The sequence below is a fragment of the Chlamydotis macqueenii genome, chromosome 15 (genome assembly GCF_036417535.1).
Source record: "Chlamydotis macqueenii isolate bChlMac1 chromosome 15, bChlMac1.mat, whole genome shotgun sequence".
NCBI lineage: Eukaryota > Metazoa > Chordata > Aves > Otidiformes > Otididae > Chlamydotis > Chlamydotis macqueenii.
The window spans coordinates 7,718,687-7,736,931 of record NC_141570.1 but is presented as its reverse complement, the minus strand read 5'-3'; the positions used below and the strand labels follow the sequence as shown (position 1 = coordinate 7,736,931).

At 41.8% G+C, this 18,245-nt stretch overlaps 1 protein-coding gene across 2 annotated transcripts in view; it reads left to right on the top strand.

The window, feature by feature from the left end:
* Positions 1-2,181: 2,181 nt before the first annotated feature.
* NPTX2 (neuronal pentraxin 2) overlaps positions 2,182-18,245 on the top strand; it is a 91,584-nt gene continuing 75,520 nt past the window's right edge. The window contains exons 1-5 of one of the 2 annotated variants that reach the window (XM_086759736.1): positions 2,182-2,720; positions 4,209-4,425; positions 7,922-8,166; positions 9,460-9,639; positions 11,491-13,138. In XM_086759736.1, the coding sequence (XP_086615862.1) occupies positions 2,277-2,720; positions 4,209-4,425; positions 7,922-8,166; positions 9,460-9,639; positions 11,491-11,718 (1,314 nt within the window). In that variant the 5' untranslated portion in view covers positions 2,182-2,276 and the 3' untranslated portion in view covers positions 11,719-13,138. Of the gene's footprint in view, positions 2,721-4,208; positions 4,426-7,921; positions 8,167-9,459; positions 9,640-11,490; positions 13,139-18,245 lie in introns of those variants that run through there. The other variant, XM_086759737.1, reaches the window with a different exon arrangement.

Genomic DNA, 18,245 nt, shown 5'->3' with positions numbered 1-18,245 from the left:
CTGGAACAGCTTTCCCAGAGAAGTTGTGGATGTCCCATCCCTGCAAATGTTGAAGGCCAGGTTGTACAGGACTTTGAACGACCTGATCTGGTGGAAGGTATCCTTGCCCCTGGCAGGGGGTTGGAACTGGATGATCTTTAAAGGTCCCTTCCAACCCAAACCAGTCTGTGATTCTATGATTCACAGGGCACCATCACAATTCACATTATAGAGGATGGAATCAAGCTGTATAAAAGCCATAGACTACTGTTGTCATACAGCAGGATGACAGATCTTAAGGACAGGCAAAACCAGCATTTTATGATTATTTTATTATTTTTTTTCATACTGCTTCACATGATATTCAGGAGAAATGAGCTGTGATGTGATACAGATGTGACTGAATAATCCTGTAAGTAAAGCAAAAATTTTGGTACATTGTTGTATATAGGCTTTAATATTTCTTGGACTTACGTGTACTGGAAACACACTGTTGACAGACGAGATGTTCCTAGTGTACTCGCGTGGTCCTTCTCATTGCAGTATCCAGAATTTTAGTCAGCAAAATGATTAAGCAATGATATCCTGTTGATTTCAATGGGAGTTAGATGTCTAACCAGGAATTAGTCAGCCTCTGTATTTCAGTACTTCTTTTCCATTCAACCGGGAAGCAGTACAGTCTCTGGAGACCTGGTTTCCAGACGAAAGGAGTTCAGACAGAAATTGGAGCTTCTGGTTGCTTATTGAACTCCCTCTGTCCTCTGTGTTCTCTCCCCTTGAATGAGCAATATGAGCTGCATCTCTCACTTGCGTGGCTTAACAGCCTCTGCAGTTGGCTTTGACCAACACGACTTTCAAACAGGACATGGCTGGAGAAGTTGAACAAATAAACTGGACTTCACAAAACGATCAGGTGTAACTATCACTGTGGTATACACTCCTCGAAACTTGCAAACTCATTCTGTAACATAAAGCAATTCCTGTGTTGACTGAAAAAAAAGCTGAAAATCTTTTCCATGACATATTCTTTATTTCTTATTTTTATTCATTGTTATTTAAAAAGTTACGTATTTCATATTTCATAGTAATAGCTACTCACGCTGCAGTCAAATGTCTTTAATTGCCATATATAAACTTTCTAAAAATACAAAATTCTATTCAAAGGTTTTAGAGCCCTAAGAGCAGCCTCTACTGATGCCTAAGGAAATTGTTTCTCTGTTTTTCCAGTAGAGGTGACAGTTTTCACTGCATATCCATAAGCACTCTGCAGGAACTGTTCCGTTGATGTTTGTATGGCACTTAGAAAAATATACAAACCTTCACAGATTATAATTTTAAAGTAATTGTGATCAGCATTTTTATGCTGGATTCCATGAACAATATTGGTAAAACCACCATGGTCTCACGGTCCAACAATAGTCTTACGGTAGCCTACAAAAATTTCTGAAGCTCCTTCTTAACATGTCCCTGTCCCTTTCCCCTCCATCCTAAGTTGAATACTGATCTGTAAATTGAACTGTATCAGTTTTTTGTGAGGGCACTGCCTTTTAGCTCAAACAGCTAGCTGGTCCAGGCCAGCAGAATCCCAGGCGGCACTGGCAGGAGCGTGGCCAGTTGGTCAGTGCCCTGTGCTGGGCGCTGGTGGGATCCCATCGAGATCCCGTGTCCAGTTCTGACCCCCCCGAGCACAAGACAGACGTCACAGGCTGGAGTGAATTCAGCAGAGATCATCCAGACGGAGCCAGGGTGTACGTTGAAGCAAGAGGGGCTCAGGCTGGACGCGAGGAGCAGCTTCCCCGTGGGGACACTGGACCGGAGGCGCAGGCTGCCGCGGAGCGCTGCCCAGCTTCCATCCCGGGAGGTTTCCAGGGCCGGACCGGACGCAGCCCTGGGCTCCCCGGTCGCGCTTTGGGCAGCAGGTCGGACTGGAGACCTCCCGCGCTGCCCTCCAGCCGGGATCCCCCGCCGGACGGCGCCCCACCGCCCCAACCCGCTCCCGCGCGCCCGCCCCGCTCCGGCCGGGTCCCCCCGCAGCGCCCCGGCCCCCGGGACCGCGCGGCGTCAGCGCGAGCTGCAGCCAACCAGCGCGCGCGGCGCGAGCCTGCCGCCCCCCCCCCCGCCACGCGCCCGCCTTGCCTATAAAAGCCGCGGGGTCCGCGGCAAGCGCGGGAGCGGCGCGTGGCGGGACGGGGCGGTGGGACCGGTCTCTTGTCAGCGCGGCGGCCGGATCGGCCACCCCCCCCGCCCACCCCAGCCCCGGCGTCCCCTCCGAGCCGTCTCCCCGCTCACCAGCCGGGATGTTGCCCGTGGTCGCCGGGCTACTGCTCGCCGTAGCCGCGGGCGGACGGGGGTCCGCGGCGGGGGACCAGGAGAGCCCGCCGGGGAGCCGCTTCGTGTGCACCTCGCTGCCGCTGGACGCCGCCGGGGCGGGCTGCCCGGTGCCCATGCAGGGTGGCGGGCTGCCCCCCGAGGAGGAGCTGAAAGCCACCGTGCTGCAGCTACGGGAGACCGTCCTGCAGCAGAAGGAGACCATCGGGAGCCAGCGGGAAGCCATCCGGGAGCTCACCGGCAAGCTGAGCCGCTGCGAGGGCACCGACGGCAAGGCCGCCGCGGGGACGTGGAAGAAGGAGCTGGGCAAGGGCAAGGACACTATGGGCGACCTGCCCCGCGACCCGGCTCAGGTCATCGACCAGCTGAGCCGCACCATGCAGACCCTGAAGGACCGGCTGGAGAGCCTGGAGGTAGGGCCGGGGCGCGGGGTGGGCCGGGCTCCCTGCCCGCCCGCAGGGAACTTGGAGCGGCTTGACGCGAACCGGTGGCTTTGGACGGCTGGGTGGGCAAAACTGGTGCAGTTAATCTTTATGGAGATCTATCCAAACTGGCCAAGCCCTGGGACTGGGTTGCTTTGTTGGCTTGTCTTGTTTTCTCGATTATTTGTCTGCTTGCTTTTATGGTAAAAAAACCTGAAGGCCTCCAGAGTGAATGTGTTGTCCCACTATATGGGGGGAGATTATGGTTCTCCTCCTTGTCACCAGCTTAGTTTCTGTATTAATAAGTCTAAATCTCTCTTTCTGGGTATGTGACTTCATGGGGTTTGAGGTATAAAGCTGGCATCTTGGGCAGTGAGACCTTGGCATATGGTGCTGAACAGACCAGTGGTAATGAGGAGACTGTGTTGGGCAGATTGTGAAGATAAGATGATATATTTAGAGCTGACGTAGAATAAAAAGAACCTCATTCTGTATGCCTGTGAGTAGAACGGGGGTTTGGTCCAAGCCCACCGATAAGTGATTTCCATGAGCCTTTGGACAGTACCCATGGTTGAGTGCCACTCGTGGAAATATTTTATAGAGGGTATTCCCACAGGAATCGTGCTAGATGTTGTTTTGCTTTCCACGCCCCGAGAGCTACATGCGCGTCCTCTTGCTGTGCTCCAAACAGTCAGTGGTGATGTGAGGATGGCGAGTAACTTCCTAAAGGTTATTCCATGAGGTCTAAACACTCTGGACTGCTTTTCAAGTATGGTTTTGAATGATCTGGTAGTGTAACATCCTTTTATTTCTGTTGCTGTCTTTTTTGAGACATTTTTTAGGGTTGTAGAAGAGAAACTTCACTAGAACAATACCCTTAAAGATACCAGTGTTATTTGAGAAATTGTGTGGGGTGGGTGTTTGTTTTTTTGGTTTTTTTTTTTCTTCCAGTTTAAATAAAAATACTTTAACTGGCTAATACTTAGAGTTGATTTAAAGAACATCTGACTTCCTTACTCCTCAAATTAAAATTCAGGAGACTTTTATTTGGTAAATGTGCTTTCGAAGTAGCTTAATTTTTTATTTAAAAAGAAATAATAGTTTTCCAGTTTACTTATATTGGCAATGTCACTTGCAGTAAGTAAAGCAAAAATTGCCTAATGTGCCACATGTACCCATACTAATGGAAGTGCATCAGACGTGGCTCCCTGCATTGATTTTATTGATCTTAAATGTATGAAGACTCCTTCATATGAAACGTTGGAAGCCTCTAACAAAAGTGCCCTTTTGTTTCAAGACCTGTTTAGCTACAGTGTTGATAGAAGCACAGAACATGACAAGTGCTAAAAAGCAATGCTTCTTTTGTACTTGCTGGAGAACTCGGTGATCTTGTTTTCTTCCCTTTGAATCAGTAGCATATCCATATTTCAGTTTCTGTTTTAGAAATAACAGGTTTTTTTCTTCTCATTTCCACTAAAGCACCAACTCCGAGCCAACGTATCATATGCAGCACTGCCTAGTGACCTTCGTGAGATGCTTCAACGGAGGCTTGGAGATCTGGAACGCCAACTCCTGAGCAAAGTGGCTGAGCTTGAGGATGAAAAGTCTTTGCTTCATAATGAGACATCAGCCCATCGTCAGAAGACAGAGACAGCCTTGAATGCATTGCTAGAAAGAGTGTCTGAATTAGAAAAAGGTAATTGCACAGTGTCTAAATGCTTCTCTGTGCTTATTAATTTTGTTTACTCCCTCCTTTTAGTGAAGTAGTATAGATGTGGGCCTTAAGGGAAAGACAGCTAAGGTGCTGGACTTAATAGTAGGTGACAGTGCAAATACTTGGATTCCCTTTTCCCTTTTGTCAGACTTCCTGCTTGACATGCCTTTGCATGGCTTTGGCTTCCTCTGTTAATTTGGCATATGTGGGTGGTTAGGATGAAACTCATCATGTTCGTGGGATGGAAAGATCTGTAAGGAGGCAGGTGGAAATAGGAAGAAGTATGACATTGGCGTCAGGTCAGTACCTAAATAATGCCAAGTACACATCTAAGTAAAGCTGCCTTTCTTTATTTGGACTGAAAATCATATGGGCTAAATTTAATTAGCACAACTGCCTTTGATGTAATGAATGACATTTTATACCAGAATCACTTTCTGCTGCTTTGAAAGTATTGCTGCTGCTCTTTCCTGGTTGTTGTTGGTTGTTTTGGTTGCTGTTTATGACTCTGGGTAACTGCAAATACTTGAATTGTGTTACCCCAAGCATATAAACTTCAGAGTTTACAGCAGATTACATATGGTGCCACTGGGGGACACTCTCTTAATCCTAGTCATTTATTCAGATACTTAGATTAATTAATTCTGAGGTCTCTATGCTTGAGCAGAATCTGTTTATTTGATTTGCAAATGCCCGTGGAAATGAGCTGAAGAACAGAACTATCTTTCTGTATTGACTGTATACACCTACAGAGTGGACTGTGTAGGATTAGAGTACCAGTAAATATCACTGCCCAATCTTTAAATGATTTTCCAAGGTGAATAGGCTCTCTGCTTAAAAGCAGCCTAATGGACATGCTTTCAAAATGGTGCAAACATGTATATCTCATGAATTTTAAAGTGCAGCCTAATGGCTCCATTTGTGTAACATTGTATCTGTTTTTTTCATTTTAAAAGTGTGAAGCTGGGGGAAAAGTGAAGGAAGAAGAGATGATCTACTGGCTCTGTCATTTATTATTTCCTGAGAGCCAAGACAAAGCCTAAACTGCAACTAAAGTTCTGGAGAATTAATGGCCTGTTAATGTGTTATGTGCTAGTCCTTTTCTTGCAAAGATGTGACTCATATCAGCAAGTCATCAGAAGGAGAAAGGGAGTGGTGGGAGAACAAAAATGTATAATTTAGTTGGGTTAAAATTAGCCTGTTGCCACCTTTATTTTTTGTGTGGGGAGAGAGGCCTGTCTTAAGCCTTCAGGGAAGTGAAGAGTTTGGGCCAGGAATCAAGACACAGGCTTTCTTTTAGTTGTGTAATTTGCTGTTACAGTGCAGCTTAGCTGTAATGTGCCTTTGGATTCTCTGTCAAATCAAAGTGAGGATAATAATGATCTAGATAACTTAATGATTTTGTAGATAAATGCAGACAATATTTGAGGTGATCTGACCTCTTTTGAAAATAGCATTTCTATCATGCTTTTATTTTAAATGTCATATTGTTTAGCATCTCTTCCTGGCAACTAACTAGAGTGTCATAAGCTCTTCGCTGTCCTGAAACTAGATACATGGAGGAAAAAACTAACCTTATAAGGTGACATTATGAATTTAGGATATTCTGATCTGTGGTTGTGACAGCTGTCTTTAGTTACCAGTGGGGCAGAAGAGTTTGAAGTTTATACAACTGTTGTGATTCCCGAAGTCTTCTGGTAATTCCTTCACCGATTGTCTCCATCAAGAGCAGTAGATGATGCACTAAAAGCAGGACTGGGTGGAGGAATGATCCTGCAACTAAGAGTGCATGGACTTAAATGTGATTCCTAGCTTTACTGGAGACATGAACAGGTCACTTGCTCTGTCAAATCTGTTTTCTTCATTTCTAAGAGGGAATAACAATATTTCTTGCCCATGTTGTCCAAAAATAATTCAGATTCTTTAGGAAGAGGATTGTCTTATCCTGTGCATGTGCTCATTGCCTAGAACAGGAGGATCTTGTTATAATCTGGAGTTGGGAATGTTTTCAAGTCATAAGAACAAACTGAAAAAAATAAAGATGAGTATAATTTGTTCTTTTCCAACCCATTGTTGTTTCCTTAAGTTCTTTCACAGAGTGACTAATGCTCCTAATGGAGTATGTTTCTTTTTTTTATGAGATTGATTGGACCAGCCTAGTGGGTGTTGCTCGGCATTAGCCCTAAGACTCTGGGGTTTTTTTTGCTTAGAATTCAGAATACTTCGGTTTTTGGTCTGTAAGTTCCTTAAGTCAAATGCAAGCATCAAACAAGCTTTTTCTTCTTCCATCTCCTTGTTCTGTGAAAAATGCAGCCAAAACACTTCAGTTACCTCTGCAAATGGGAACTGAGAGAATGCCAATGGTTTAAAAATTACGTATGAGAATTGCTGCACCCTTTTGTGACAACAGCTTTTCATTTGGATTGGAGTGTGAAGTTTGGCAAGGGAATTGAATTTGTTTCAGGAATGTGAGTAAAGGAAATGAGTGAGATTCAAAAGAACAGGTTGCTAAAAGGTTGAGTATGACACTACAACAGAACTGTGGGGTTTTATGTTGTGTCACAATGTGAGATTTCTCTCTTCTTAATATTTAAGTCTAGAAAATTGCTTGTAAGCAACTACATCAGAAACTACGTAATACAGAGTATTGCAACTTTAGAAAGTCTTGGTCTTAAGAGTTCTTGATTTCATAAACATCTCTGTGGAATATCTCGCTGATTTGTATAACATCTTTTAGAAAAATAATACTTTATAATAGTTTTAATAACTATTTTTTAATAGTTCATAACTTTATATTGCATTTTTCTTCAGGTAACTTTGAACTTCAGCTTTATGTTTTTGTCCAGATTGCCTCCTCATTTGTCCATGGGACAGAAATCAGTTCTATTGAATTTAACTCTGCTTTCTGAAATACATCAGCTTTTTCTTATTTCAGACTGGCCACCCAAAATCAGAGCATCAGCCTGTTTCTCAGCCTGCTATCTGTGAAATGGAGATGCTGGCTGCTAGCTCCCTGTGTAGCAGTAGTAGGAAGAGAAATACTGTTTTTGAGGCACTGCGATGCTTTAATAATGAGCATACCAGAGAATCCATGTTTAATAACAGTAAATATCTTCTAAAACTGTTTGAATTGTTTGAAATAGGCAGGCCTCCAGCCATGATCTAGGCAATGAAAAAAGAAAATATTTAACAGCCTCTCATTAGTTGTCTACTATCTATTCTTTTGCTTTAAATGATCAGGAAAAAATAACCTAATTAATTAGTATGATGTGTATAAAAACTAGTTGTATTTTTTTTCTGTGCTGCAAAATCAACATTCAGTAATACTACTTCAATATCTTTTTTTTTTGTGTACCTCTCTCTAACATCACTAAAATTCCCGAGATTCTTAATATCAATTTTATTGTTTCTTAACCTGAATTACAAATACATTGTTTTGTTTAATGTTAAAGGTCTTTCTTCCTCAATGTAATTCTAGGTAACAGTGCATTTAAGTCACCTGATGAATTCAAAGTCTCCCTTCCTCTTCGCACAAACTACTTGTATGGGAAGATCAAGAAGACTCTGCCAGAGCTGTATGCTTTTACTGTATGCTTGTGGTTGAGATCAAGTGCTTCTCCTGGAATTGGCACTCCATTCTCGTATGCTGTTCCTGGGCAGGCTAATGAAATTGTCCTCATAGAATGGGGGAATAATCCAATTGAACTGCTAATTAATGATAAGGTGAGATTTGACTAAGTTTCCTTTATTGTCTTACACAATCAGAAGGCCCAAACCCTTGGTACCTTCCTAGTGACTCTTCAGTTGTTCCAGAGAAGCCAGCATTGGGCCTTTGAGATGGTAATGTCTACTCGTCTGTTGGTGTCCATCTGTTTGTTGCATGTTCATAAAAGTAATTAAAACAAAGACAAATGGTACATATATTTGTGTGTTGAGACAAAGCAGCCTATGTATAGATGTGCACATGCTTATGAATGTCCTCTGAATTTACAAGCAGATCTTGGCTTTTTGGTTGGTTGGTTTTGGTTTTTTTTCTTTGTTGGTTTTTTTTTTTGTGTTTGTTTTTTTTTTTTTTTTGATGAAACAAAAGCAATATTTGAAGCCACACTATTGCAAGACCTGTGAGATTTAAGCCATTTGCAATACTTTTATCTTTCTAATCCTAGAAGTTCAGATATGTTAAAATGAATTTTGCAGAAAACAGAAAGTGAAAAGCATGTAATTGTGACTGGCTTTGTTATGCTTAGTGACTGAACATCAATTTAAATCTGGTTTTTTTTTTTCAGGCTTTAGATACAAAAAGCAACAATTGTCTCACACCAATTCATACCACTGATGGTGTCTGACAAACTTCAGAATGAGGCCTGAGGAAAACAAGACCTGTTGAAACTTGGCATTAAAACAGATTATAAATACTTCCTTTCTCTCCCCTTTCATTTAAGTTTCCTAGTAACTCACTGCTCTCTGAGGGATCAGGTGTTTACAGATCTACAACACTACTCAGGTGGTTCAGTCATGTGGCTGGTTGAGGACTTCTAACAGTCCTGTCATCCTCCCAGATCAATAAAAGTGAAAAGCCAATTATTTTTAATGGTTTGTGGAAGAGAAGGAAACTTGAGTCTGCTTATCTTCAGCAATAACTTTTTCTCTTCAATATTCTGTCAGTAATATCAATGTTCTGTAAGACTTTTCCTTCTCCTGTGTCACGGCTGCTCCATAGCCCGCTGCATTTCTGTCTTTATGTTGACTTGAGTAGGTTTTCAGATCAAATTCCTAAAGGAGCGTACTTCCTCCTTATTTGGAGCCCTATGTAACAGTTCCCGCAAGTTTCACTGGAAGCAGGCAGATCCATTTGTCAGAATTAATACTTCAAGTGGTGCAGGCAAACCCCAGATTTTAAGAGGAATTTAAGTCTGAAATTTTTGCTTCTGAGGACAGAGTAGATGCTGTCCCTTTTAAATGTTGTGCTTGAACTGGTAGACTTGTTTTGCAGCATGCATTATTTGTTTGTTGTAGGTTGCTCAGCTGCCTCTCTTCATTAGTGATGGAAAATGGCATCATATTTGTATAACATGGACAACCAGAGATGGAATGTGGGAGGCTTTTCAGGATGGAGAGAAGCTTGGCACTGGGGAGAATCTTGCTCCTTGGCACCCAATTAAACCTGGAGGTGTCTTGATCCTGGGTCAGGAACAGGTGAGTGAATGACAGCGTGTTCTAGGGTTTAAAAAAATAAAAATGAAAACTCCCCAGGCAGCAAGTGTGAGAAAATGTCTCTTTGAACACTTGGTCCTGTTGTATACACAGTATCAGAAAGATTAAAACAAAGCAACAAATACTTAATGCAATCACACATTGGTATATTTTGTTTCATTTATTAAATACTCAGAATATTCATGTCATAGCTATTCCTATTCCCACCCTTAATACTACAGTATGCAACTTTGTCAGTGATCTGAATAATGCCTTAAATTAAATCCTTTGAGCTACATTAGTGGTGACTAGCAATGTGGCCACTGAAGTTACAGAGAAGGACGGAATTGGCCAGCATTATTGTATGAGCAGTCAAAAAGGAACTTGCTTTGATTTAATTTTTTTAAATTGAAGCAAAATTGACTGTCCCCTGTAGCAGTTTACATCTTTTCCTCTTTATCCCAAGAGTAGTAAGACTGTTAGTCCTTGAGCCCCAGAATAGACCAAGGAAAGAATGTGTATGGCAGTGTGGGGACCAACAACTATGGGCACTGGAGTGCTTGTGGGTATATCAGGATCTTTTGTAATATGGCCTACTATGGAGAACTCCTGCCAGACTAAATTCTGCAGCTTTTAAGGTATGTAACACACTTTCAGAATAGTGGAGTCTTTCGCTCATTCAGAATTTGATGTCTACTTTAAAGGTGAGCCTGAAGTCAAAGGGTCAAACTCTAAATCAGACACTTGGTTTCTCATTAAAGATATAGGTAAATAACTCTCGTAGTGCAAATACACATGAAGTTTGAATATTAGTACTGTCAACAGAAGGCATTCATGAGGGCAAGGAATACTGGAAAAAAAAAAAGATTTTTGGACGCCACTCTTCTAGTTAACATTTCATTTATGCTATTGCCTATGAATTTTGTGGCTTTTCACTTTTTTTTCTCTACCTGTTCTTTGTATGATTATACATATATTAAAAAAGACAAAATAATTGTAATGAGTAGCAGGAAATAGTCTTTATCTAGGATTCCCAAGTTCACAACAGGGCAATGAAAAATTAGTTTTGTCCTGATACTGATTTTAGTAGATACTTATCCATGACATAAATGACAGAATCCTAAGTTCAGAATCCTGATGAACTCTGCATAGCAGATGTTCCATTATTAAGTGGCTGGCAGCTTTTCTGTAATTCTCCCATGCCATTTGCCTGTACTGTGCTTGGTTCTATCCTATGCTATCAGTTTCATGTTAGTGTGATCGCACAAAATGTGTGATTTCTGTCCTTCAGTAGTGGATGGAGCAAGCGAGCGTTATTAGGCTTATATGATAGCAGTTCAAGTTAGTTATTTGGTACAACCAGAAGCCGCCTGTGTATTTAGGTTCAAAGATCCCTTCTTACAGGCACTGCAGACAATTCATCAAGGGCTGCAGTTACAGTTTACTCTGTAGTCATAAAGCTTTTGGAGTAATCTTACACATCTGTGCAGTTCTTGCTGAAGTTGTCCTGTGCCAAGCTTGCAAAAAGGCTCCTAAATTAGCCTCATTATTTAAAGCTTCCTTCCTGCTCTACTGCTTGGGGGCAGGGTTAGTTATATCTAGCCTTTGTGTGATGGTATTCAGTCACTACTGTTTGCTTAGAATTGTTTTGACACATTTCAGATTGGAGCTTTTAACTGTTCCATAGACCATCTTGTTCAAAGGAACTCTTCTAGAAACTTGAGGTTATTCATCTCTGTGACCTAGCTTTGCATCTCCTTCTAGCAGTGTGACTGGGGGGGAGGGTCTTCAAGTTTCAAGAAGAAAATGCTGAAATAACCTTCTCATCTAATCCTAACTCTTGTGTGCCTAAAGGACACAGTAGGAGGAAGATTCGATGCAACTCAAGCCTTCGTTGGGGAAATGAGCCAGTTCAATATATGGGACAGGGTCTTAAAAGCTGAAGACATCGTGAATATTGCTAACTGCTCTACCAACATGCCTGGCAACATCATACCCTGGGTTGATAACAACGTTGATGTGTTTGGAGGTGCTACTAAATGGCCTGTGGAGACTTGTGAAGAGCGTCTGCTAGATTTATAGCTGTGATTGTTTCCCATTCAAGTGCCCCCTTTAGTAGGACAATCTTCTGTGCAATCTAAAGCACTTATTTTTCTTTCTGCCCTTCTCCAATCTTGACTCCTTAAAAGAATAAAAAAAATTGAGTAAACTGCCTCGGTGCAAAAATGGCTCCAAGTCTGGGGCATTGAGCCTGACAATGAAAAAAAAGCACTTCTTGGTTAAAGCAGCCCTTGCTTTCTATGGCCTGATCCAAAAATATGCTTTGGCCTGCAGCCTTTTGGTTAGGCCCGAGTTTAGTACATCAGTTCTTCTGGCAGGGAGGGGGAACAGCCGTGCACGTGTTAACGATAGTACCACTTTTGATAATATGCAGTGCTGACAAAGCGCTAAGATTAACAGGCTAAATGTGAGTCCTTCCTTCCGGTCTATCGTCTCCCCTTCGAATTGAAGCCATTCTTTTTCAGCCCGTTTGAAATACATCACTTAATCCTTACACTACAGTGGTTATGGTACAACTATGGGTAGAGCAGAACAGCCACTGTCTGAGTGCAAGGGTCTTGCTTTTTAATTTGCAGATTAGAAATCCTTATTTTATTATAAGGAGGCAATGTGTTTGAGACATGCTATTCTAGTTCAGTTTGAAGAAAGGGCTGTGCAATCAGCATAGCTCCATTGAAACAGAGATGCTTCAGGTAAAGTTCTGTCCCAAAGCCTGTCTTTCGCTAGCCAGGATCCCAGCATAGATGGATGGATGGATGAAAGATTGTATTTGTATTTTCTGTAGGCTGAATGTACTGAATTCATAGTGACCTGGCTTGTAAACTTCTCTATTGTTTCTCTTGCTTTAGTCAATGTATTTATTTTTAAAAAATATACAAGCTGTGATTAAGTGAATTTCCGTTTTGTTTTGCTTTGAAAGGCCTTTTTATGAGCAAGTGCCAAAGTTCAGTTTCTGCTTGCTGATAATCGCTATATATTTTTCCAGCATAAGTCTTCTGCACTGTTTTCTATGTTATTATAACGGTCTTATGTAATATGAAAATGTGCTGTTTTTTCAATTCTTGTTGACTGTCTTTTCTCTAAGCATTGGGCTGACTACTATATTTTTTTTATAATTTTCTCTCAATCTTTTGCAAACAGTGTTGCTGTTTCCTTGGCATTGATGTGACTACTTGGTTTGTGGCTCGCAGATAGCAAATGCACTGTACTGGAAAGAGTTAATACTTTTGTTATTTAAAAGAAAAAGGATTTAAAGGGAGGGGAGGGGGAATTTATAAAGCTAAATATCATATTTTATTTTTCATATGTTTGAATTGTAAGAATAATATGGTGACAGTCCCATTTGTAGGATAAAGTTACATATTTCCATTAATATGTAGTATGCTGTTCTTAAAAGAAAATTCTTATAATGAACTTTTAATTAAAATGCACTGTAAAATGAGTCTTTTAATTCCTTTATAATCACACAAGACACGGAATGTTCTCTTTCATAGCTGCTATAAGTTCAGCTACTGTCTTTCTGGACTGATAGAAGTACAGTCCTGTAAGAAGTTACCTTTATTTCCTAAATGTCTGAAATCGCAGTCTTCAACTCAAAGGGGCTTAGGTATGCGTGTAACCTGAACTGGAGAGAGGGTCTCCACATTTGGATGTGTTGGGGTGTCTGAAGCTCAGGCTGAGACCTGCTTCCTACCACAGTGATCTCATAGGCACTGGTCTACGGCATGGCCTGGGGCACAGGAGCTTCACTGGAGTGGGATGGGACACAGAACCTATGTTCATATTTGGTTTTATAGTCATGAGAAACTGAAAGTATGACCTCTTAGTGAAAGTACTGGTTGTAGTCAACTTAAGTGTCCCAAACCAGTGTGAAAAGAACTGTTCAACAATGAGAAGACTTGTTGAAAGGTGACAGCAGAGGTGCTACACCCCTGCAAGTTGTAAAGTGCAGTGTCTGTAGGGTCTGACAGTAAACCAACCAACTGCTCTGCTTGGTAAACTAACAAGTTGATGGTGCTCTCTGTGAAAGAACAATGAGCTGGGGCAGAAATGTTTATCCAGCTCTGACATCCTTTTCTGGCTGTGGAGAGTTAAGAGATTTCTATGAAACATTACACAGCTAGATTTTAAATGTTCTCATTCTGACTGGCCTTAAAACAGGCATCCCCTCTCCCCCTCCAGACCCACAACAATACTTTCCCTGCCCTAAGAAAAAAAAAAAAAAACCAAACAAAACAACCCAAACCTCCTCAATATCTAAGGGATCTGTATCCTAAGATCAGGAAGAGTGCAAAATTCTCATCCCCTGGGCTGGAAATCGACTGAGGCATCAGCCCTCCGGTCAATCCACCTTTCTTTATCAGCTTTTTTCAAAATAAACTGAAGGAACTGAAGTCTGGAGCTATCTGTGCTGAGGTCTGCCCTTTCAGGAAACACCTTTTGCATATTTCACTCTGTTCTTAAAAGGTGCCATGGTGAAATTGTCTTGGATGCTTTCCTGTATGGTGGCTAGGAGGCTGCAAGTAAAGGTGATCTGTTGTTTTAACTACTAATTCAGTGTTTGGATTCATTAGTTAGCTGAGGGAAGCAGAGGGTCTTTACACTTCACTTGGCCATGTTGATCTTTATTTAGAGAGTTATTTAAGCACACTCCCAAGCTTAGGTCTGTCTCTAGCACTGACTTTAACAATAAACACCTGAGTAAGCAGCCCCAGCTGCATGGGGAGGTGTTTGTGGGTGGGGGCTGGAGTTGCTTTGGTTTGTGCACAGGGAGAACGCCTGCTCTGGGGGCTGTTATCCTGGTGGTGCTGAGTGGCCGGCTGCTTTCTTCCTTGGGTTCTGTGTGGACTGTGTGAAGCAGGAGTGTAACAGAACTTCTCTTCAGTGTGGAAATCAATGCTCAGAGTTGTTTTTTTTTCCTAAGGTATGTCAAGTTGCTCAGGTGAGAGGGTGTTTGGGGACATTCATCCTGTTGCAACCTGACCTAGAGCTGGGATGGATCTTTTATTCTAAAGATAAACAACTTAGTCCTCTGGTTTTGGGTTTGTTTGTACTTTACTGATTACATAACTAAGATGGTAAGGATTTGAGGAGAAGGTTTGGGGTTTGGTTTTTTTTTTTTTGACACCAATTCTTTCATAAAAGCCAAAACTAAGGAGTACATAGTCCATTGAAATGTTGGGTTTTTAATTTTTTTTTTTTTACTATATATATACTTATTTCTTTTGTGCAATAGTACCCTTTCCATTAACAAGTAAGATGTGTATTGATTTTTGTACCTCTATCTGTGATGAAAAGTTACAGCTGTTATTCTGCTGCTCCATGTTCTGGGAGTCACATATTTAATGTGCATATATAAGCAGATGGCAAAACAGTAGTAAATATTACCATATTCAAGCATCTATAGTGTTTATGGAACGTGGAAGTGACAAGACAACCTTCAGTTCCCAAACTGCTCTGAATAACACAGAAGTAATAACTTATGGAAAGCTGACTGACAGCTACAGCACTTGGAACATGCAGCAGTACAGATTTCTAGAAAATCTGTTTCTGCTGAAAACCAGACAGAGCTAGGACTCCTAAAAGTGGTATCAGAGATCCTAACAAGTCAGCCTCTCGGGAGCTGTGAACTGGCTAGGTCTCCAGATGACTTCTTGGGTGTGAATGCTGTTCAGTCCGTTTCTGTATTGCACTGTTCTGTTTGTATATACTTGATGTGTTTAGTGGCTGTTGAGCAGCAAAGGATCTAGCATTTGATAGGTTTAAATTCAAGTTATATTTCTTCAAAGACAAGTGTTTTTTTACAAACTGGCTGGCTATTAGAAAATGTAGATCATATCATATGTTTGGTATTTGCTTTAAGGCCTTAGCTACATGCTTGCTGTCTGACTAGAGCCAAATGTTGCTGAGGGGAGGAGGAGCACCTCTGTGCCTCTGGGATCCCGTTGTCAATGGGAGACCGACTCCCTCATGCAGGTGGCTTTTTGCTGGGTGGTGCTTGCTCATTAAACTGTTCATTTAGGTCTCAGAAATGCAAGGAAGACCACAGAAATTCTTGCCAGTAAAGCTCTACCCTCATTTTTACACACACTTCCCCGATGCTTGAATACATGAGACTGCCAGGGAGGTGATGCGGTTTTGCTCCAGAGCTGCTTTCCCTCAGGCCTTACCTAAAGGCAAAATGCAGTCCAGTAGCAAAGCTGAAGCTTTGTATTAGGTGTTTAAAGCTGGCACTTTCTCAATCAGCATAACTGTTGTTCTAAAACAATGTTAATATGACTACAAGTAGACATTTCTTGTTTGCTAATGGCACCTATCTCTATGTATAAGGATTCTTCATCCAGCTGACTTTAGTTATCCAGGTTGGGAGGGAAGATCAGTCATCTTCTACTGCATCATCCTTGAGGCGGACCTGAATCTTGCTAGGAGTGGAGATACAGGAGAAAATGGCCTGGCTGAGGCTTTTATTTACCACAGGTGATGTTCCCTTGATGCTGCTGTAGGAATCTGAGGCTAGGCACAGCAAGGACCCCGCTGTAATAGAGATCTGATGGAGAGAGTCAGGTACCATCAAACTCACTGCTGAAATGAAAGAGCTCTATTAGTAGCCAGGGAACCTGGGGATTTTGAAGGTGGTGTGAGATTTTTCCAGACATCTTTCACCAAAATGGCTTTTTTTTTTTTTTTTTTGTGTGTGTGTGTGTATGGACAAAGAAAAAGATGGACCTTGATAATGTTCGTGGTTTAGCTGTGAGGCTTAAATAATACATGAGTTTTATGGAGCTAAAAATCTTCTGGAAAGAATTGAATTAATTGCACCCCTGGCTATAGCTGTTTCTAAAAGGCTGCACTTAGAAAAGTATAAATTTGCACAAGGAGTTCAAAGGTCTGTTTCTTTCTCTACAGGAGGGCTGGGCTGATGTTTTGGCAAAGCTTCAAATACAGAAGCTCCCTGATGGCTTGATGCTACTGAGAGAAATTGTTTTATTTATTAAAGATGCTTTGGCGTTTCACCTGAGGTGGCTCCCAGCACATGTTTGTCCAAGCAGTTTAGCTCCTAGCTGTACTGTTCCCAGGTGCTCCCACCACGTGAAGGACACCAAGCAGTCTTCTTGCAGTACCCACTTGCTCCTGGTTATCTTGTACTGGAACACCAGGAGCAGAGCCTGCCTTGTAAAGGGTGGTCTTGAGCATCTGTGGCACGGTGTGTGCTTTTCTTCTGTACTAAAAGATGTTTGTCAGAGTTTTGTCCTGGTTTTTAGATCACTAAGCTGTTCCCACCAGCAGTTCTGGAGTGCTTATTAAGAGCAAGGATTCAGAAAGGTAACCGAATTACTATTTCTTGGGAGGGATTAGGTGGTTTTTAAGGTACTAGATGCTCTTTTACTTTATATCTTTCAAAACACTTAAACCAGCTTATAAGTAACTTAAAATGCTCCTGCAACAGAGTTGGTCACCCAGGCTTATCTCCACAACCAAAGATTGCTCTCCTGACTTCACTGGACAAAGGAAACCTATTTAAAGGGCAACCTCATGTGTTAATGTGTTAGAAAGAGTATGCGAAAAACTCCTGGGTAACACCACTAGCTGAACAGGTGATTTCCTTTTTCAAATTATACTTGGTATTCACTGCTGACTTGCATGGGAAAGCTTGCCATGCCATCATGCTATGGTCCCAGATGTAGCTATGCTTTCTACAACAGGAAGCAATTGGTTTTCCTTCCATTTCAGAGGGCACAGAGCAGGCAGTTGCTTCTTCCCTGGTGCAGAGCTGGGGAGAGATTGTCCTGTGCAGCCACCTTCTATCTCTGCAACTGCAAAAGGGTCTGAGAGAAAGGATCTGCACTGAGTCTTAATTTCATCTGATATTTCCTAGTGGGACATATTTGTGTCTGACAAAACAGCACGCTCCTAGATTTGCTTTCCAGGGATGGCGTAGCTTACAGGAATGTGCTGTGGTTTAGGCTAAGGTTTATCTTTTTCCCTTTTCTACTTACTTCATGGCAAATTATAAATGGTTGATAAACACCTATAATAAAATACAGAGATGCATTGGCAAATCATCCTTTTTTTTCCATTGAAGAAAGCTGTTACTTATTGTGTAGGGAGTACATATCCTCCTAAGAGATCAAATTATTTATGGCAGTGCATTAATTAGCTTTTTTAAGGCTTCTAAGGTCTAGGAGCTACTTTGAGCTCCAGGGATAATTGCAGTAGGTAAATACCTCTCTGCATCAAGTATAATTTAATGTAACTGAAAAACAGCTGTCAATACGTGCTTTGGGCTTCTGGCCTATTGGGGGCTCTTGTCAAATGGAAAAATAGCACCTACAAGGCTTTTGCAAGGAAGTGATCAGAACTTGCTAGCTGGTTAACTAAGGTGGCCACAGATATCCAGACAATTCAGGGGGCTTCCAGAGCTGGTTTGGTTGCCGGTTTTACTTGTATAAATCTGTGCTGTCATCTTAATTCTGAGCCTGTACTCGCACTCCTGCTCACCCATCCTGACTGTGCTGGTTTTAGCTGGGACAGAGTTAATTTTCTTCACA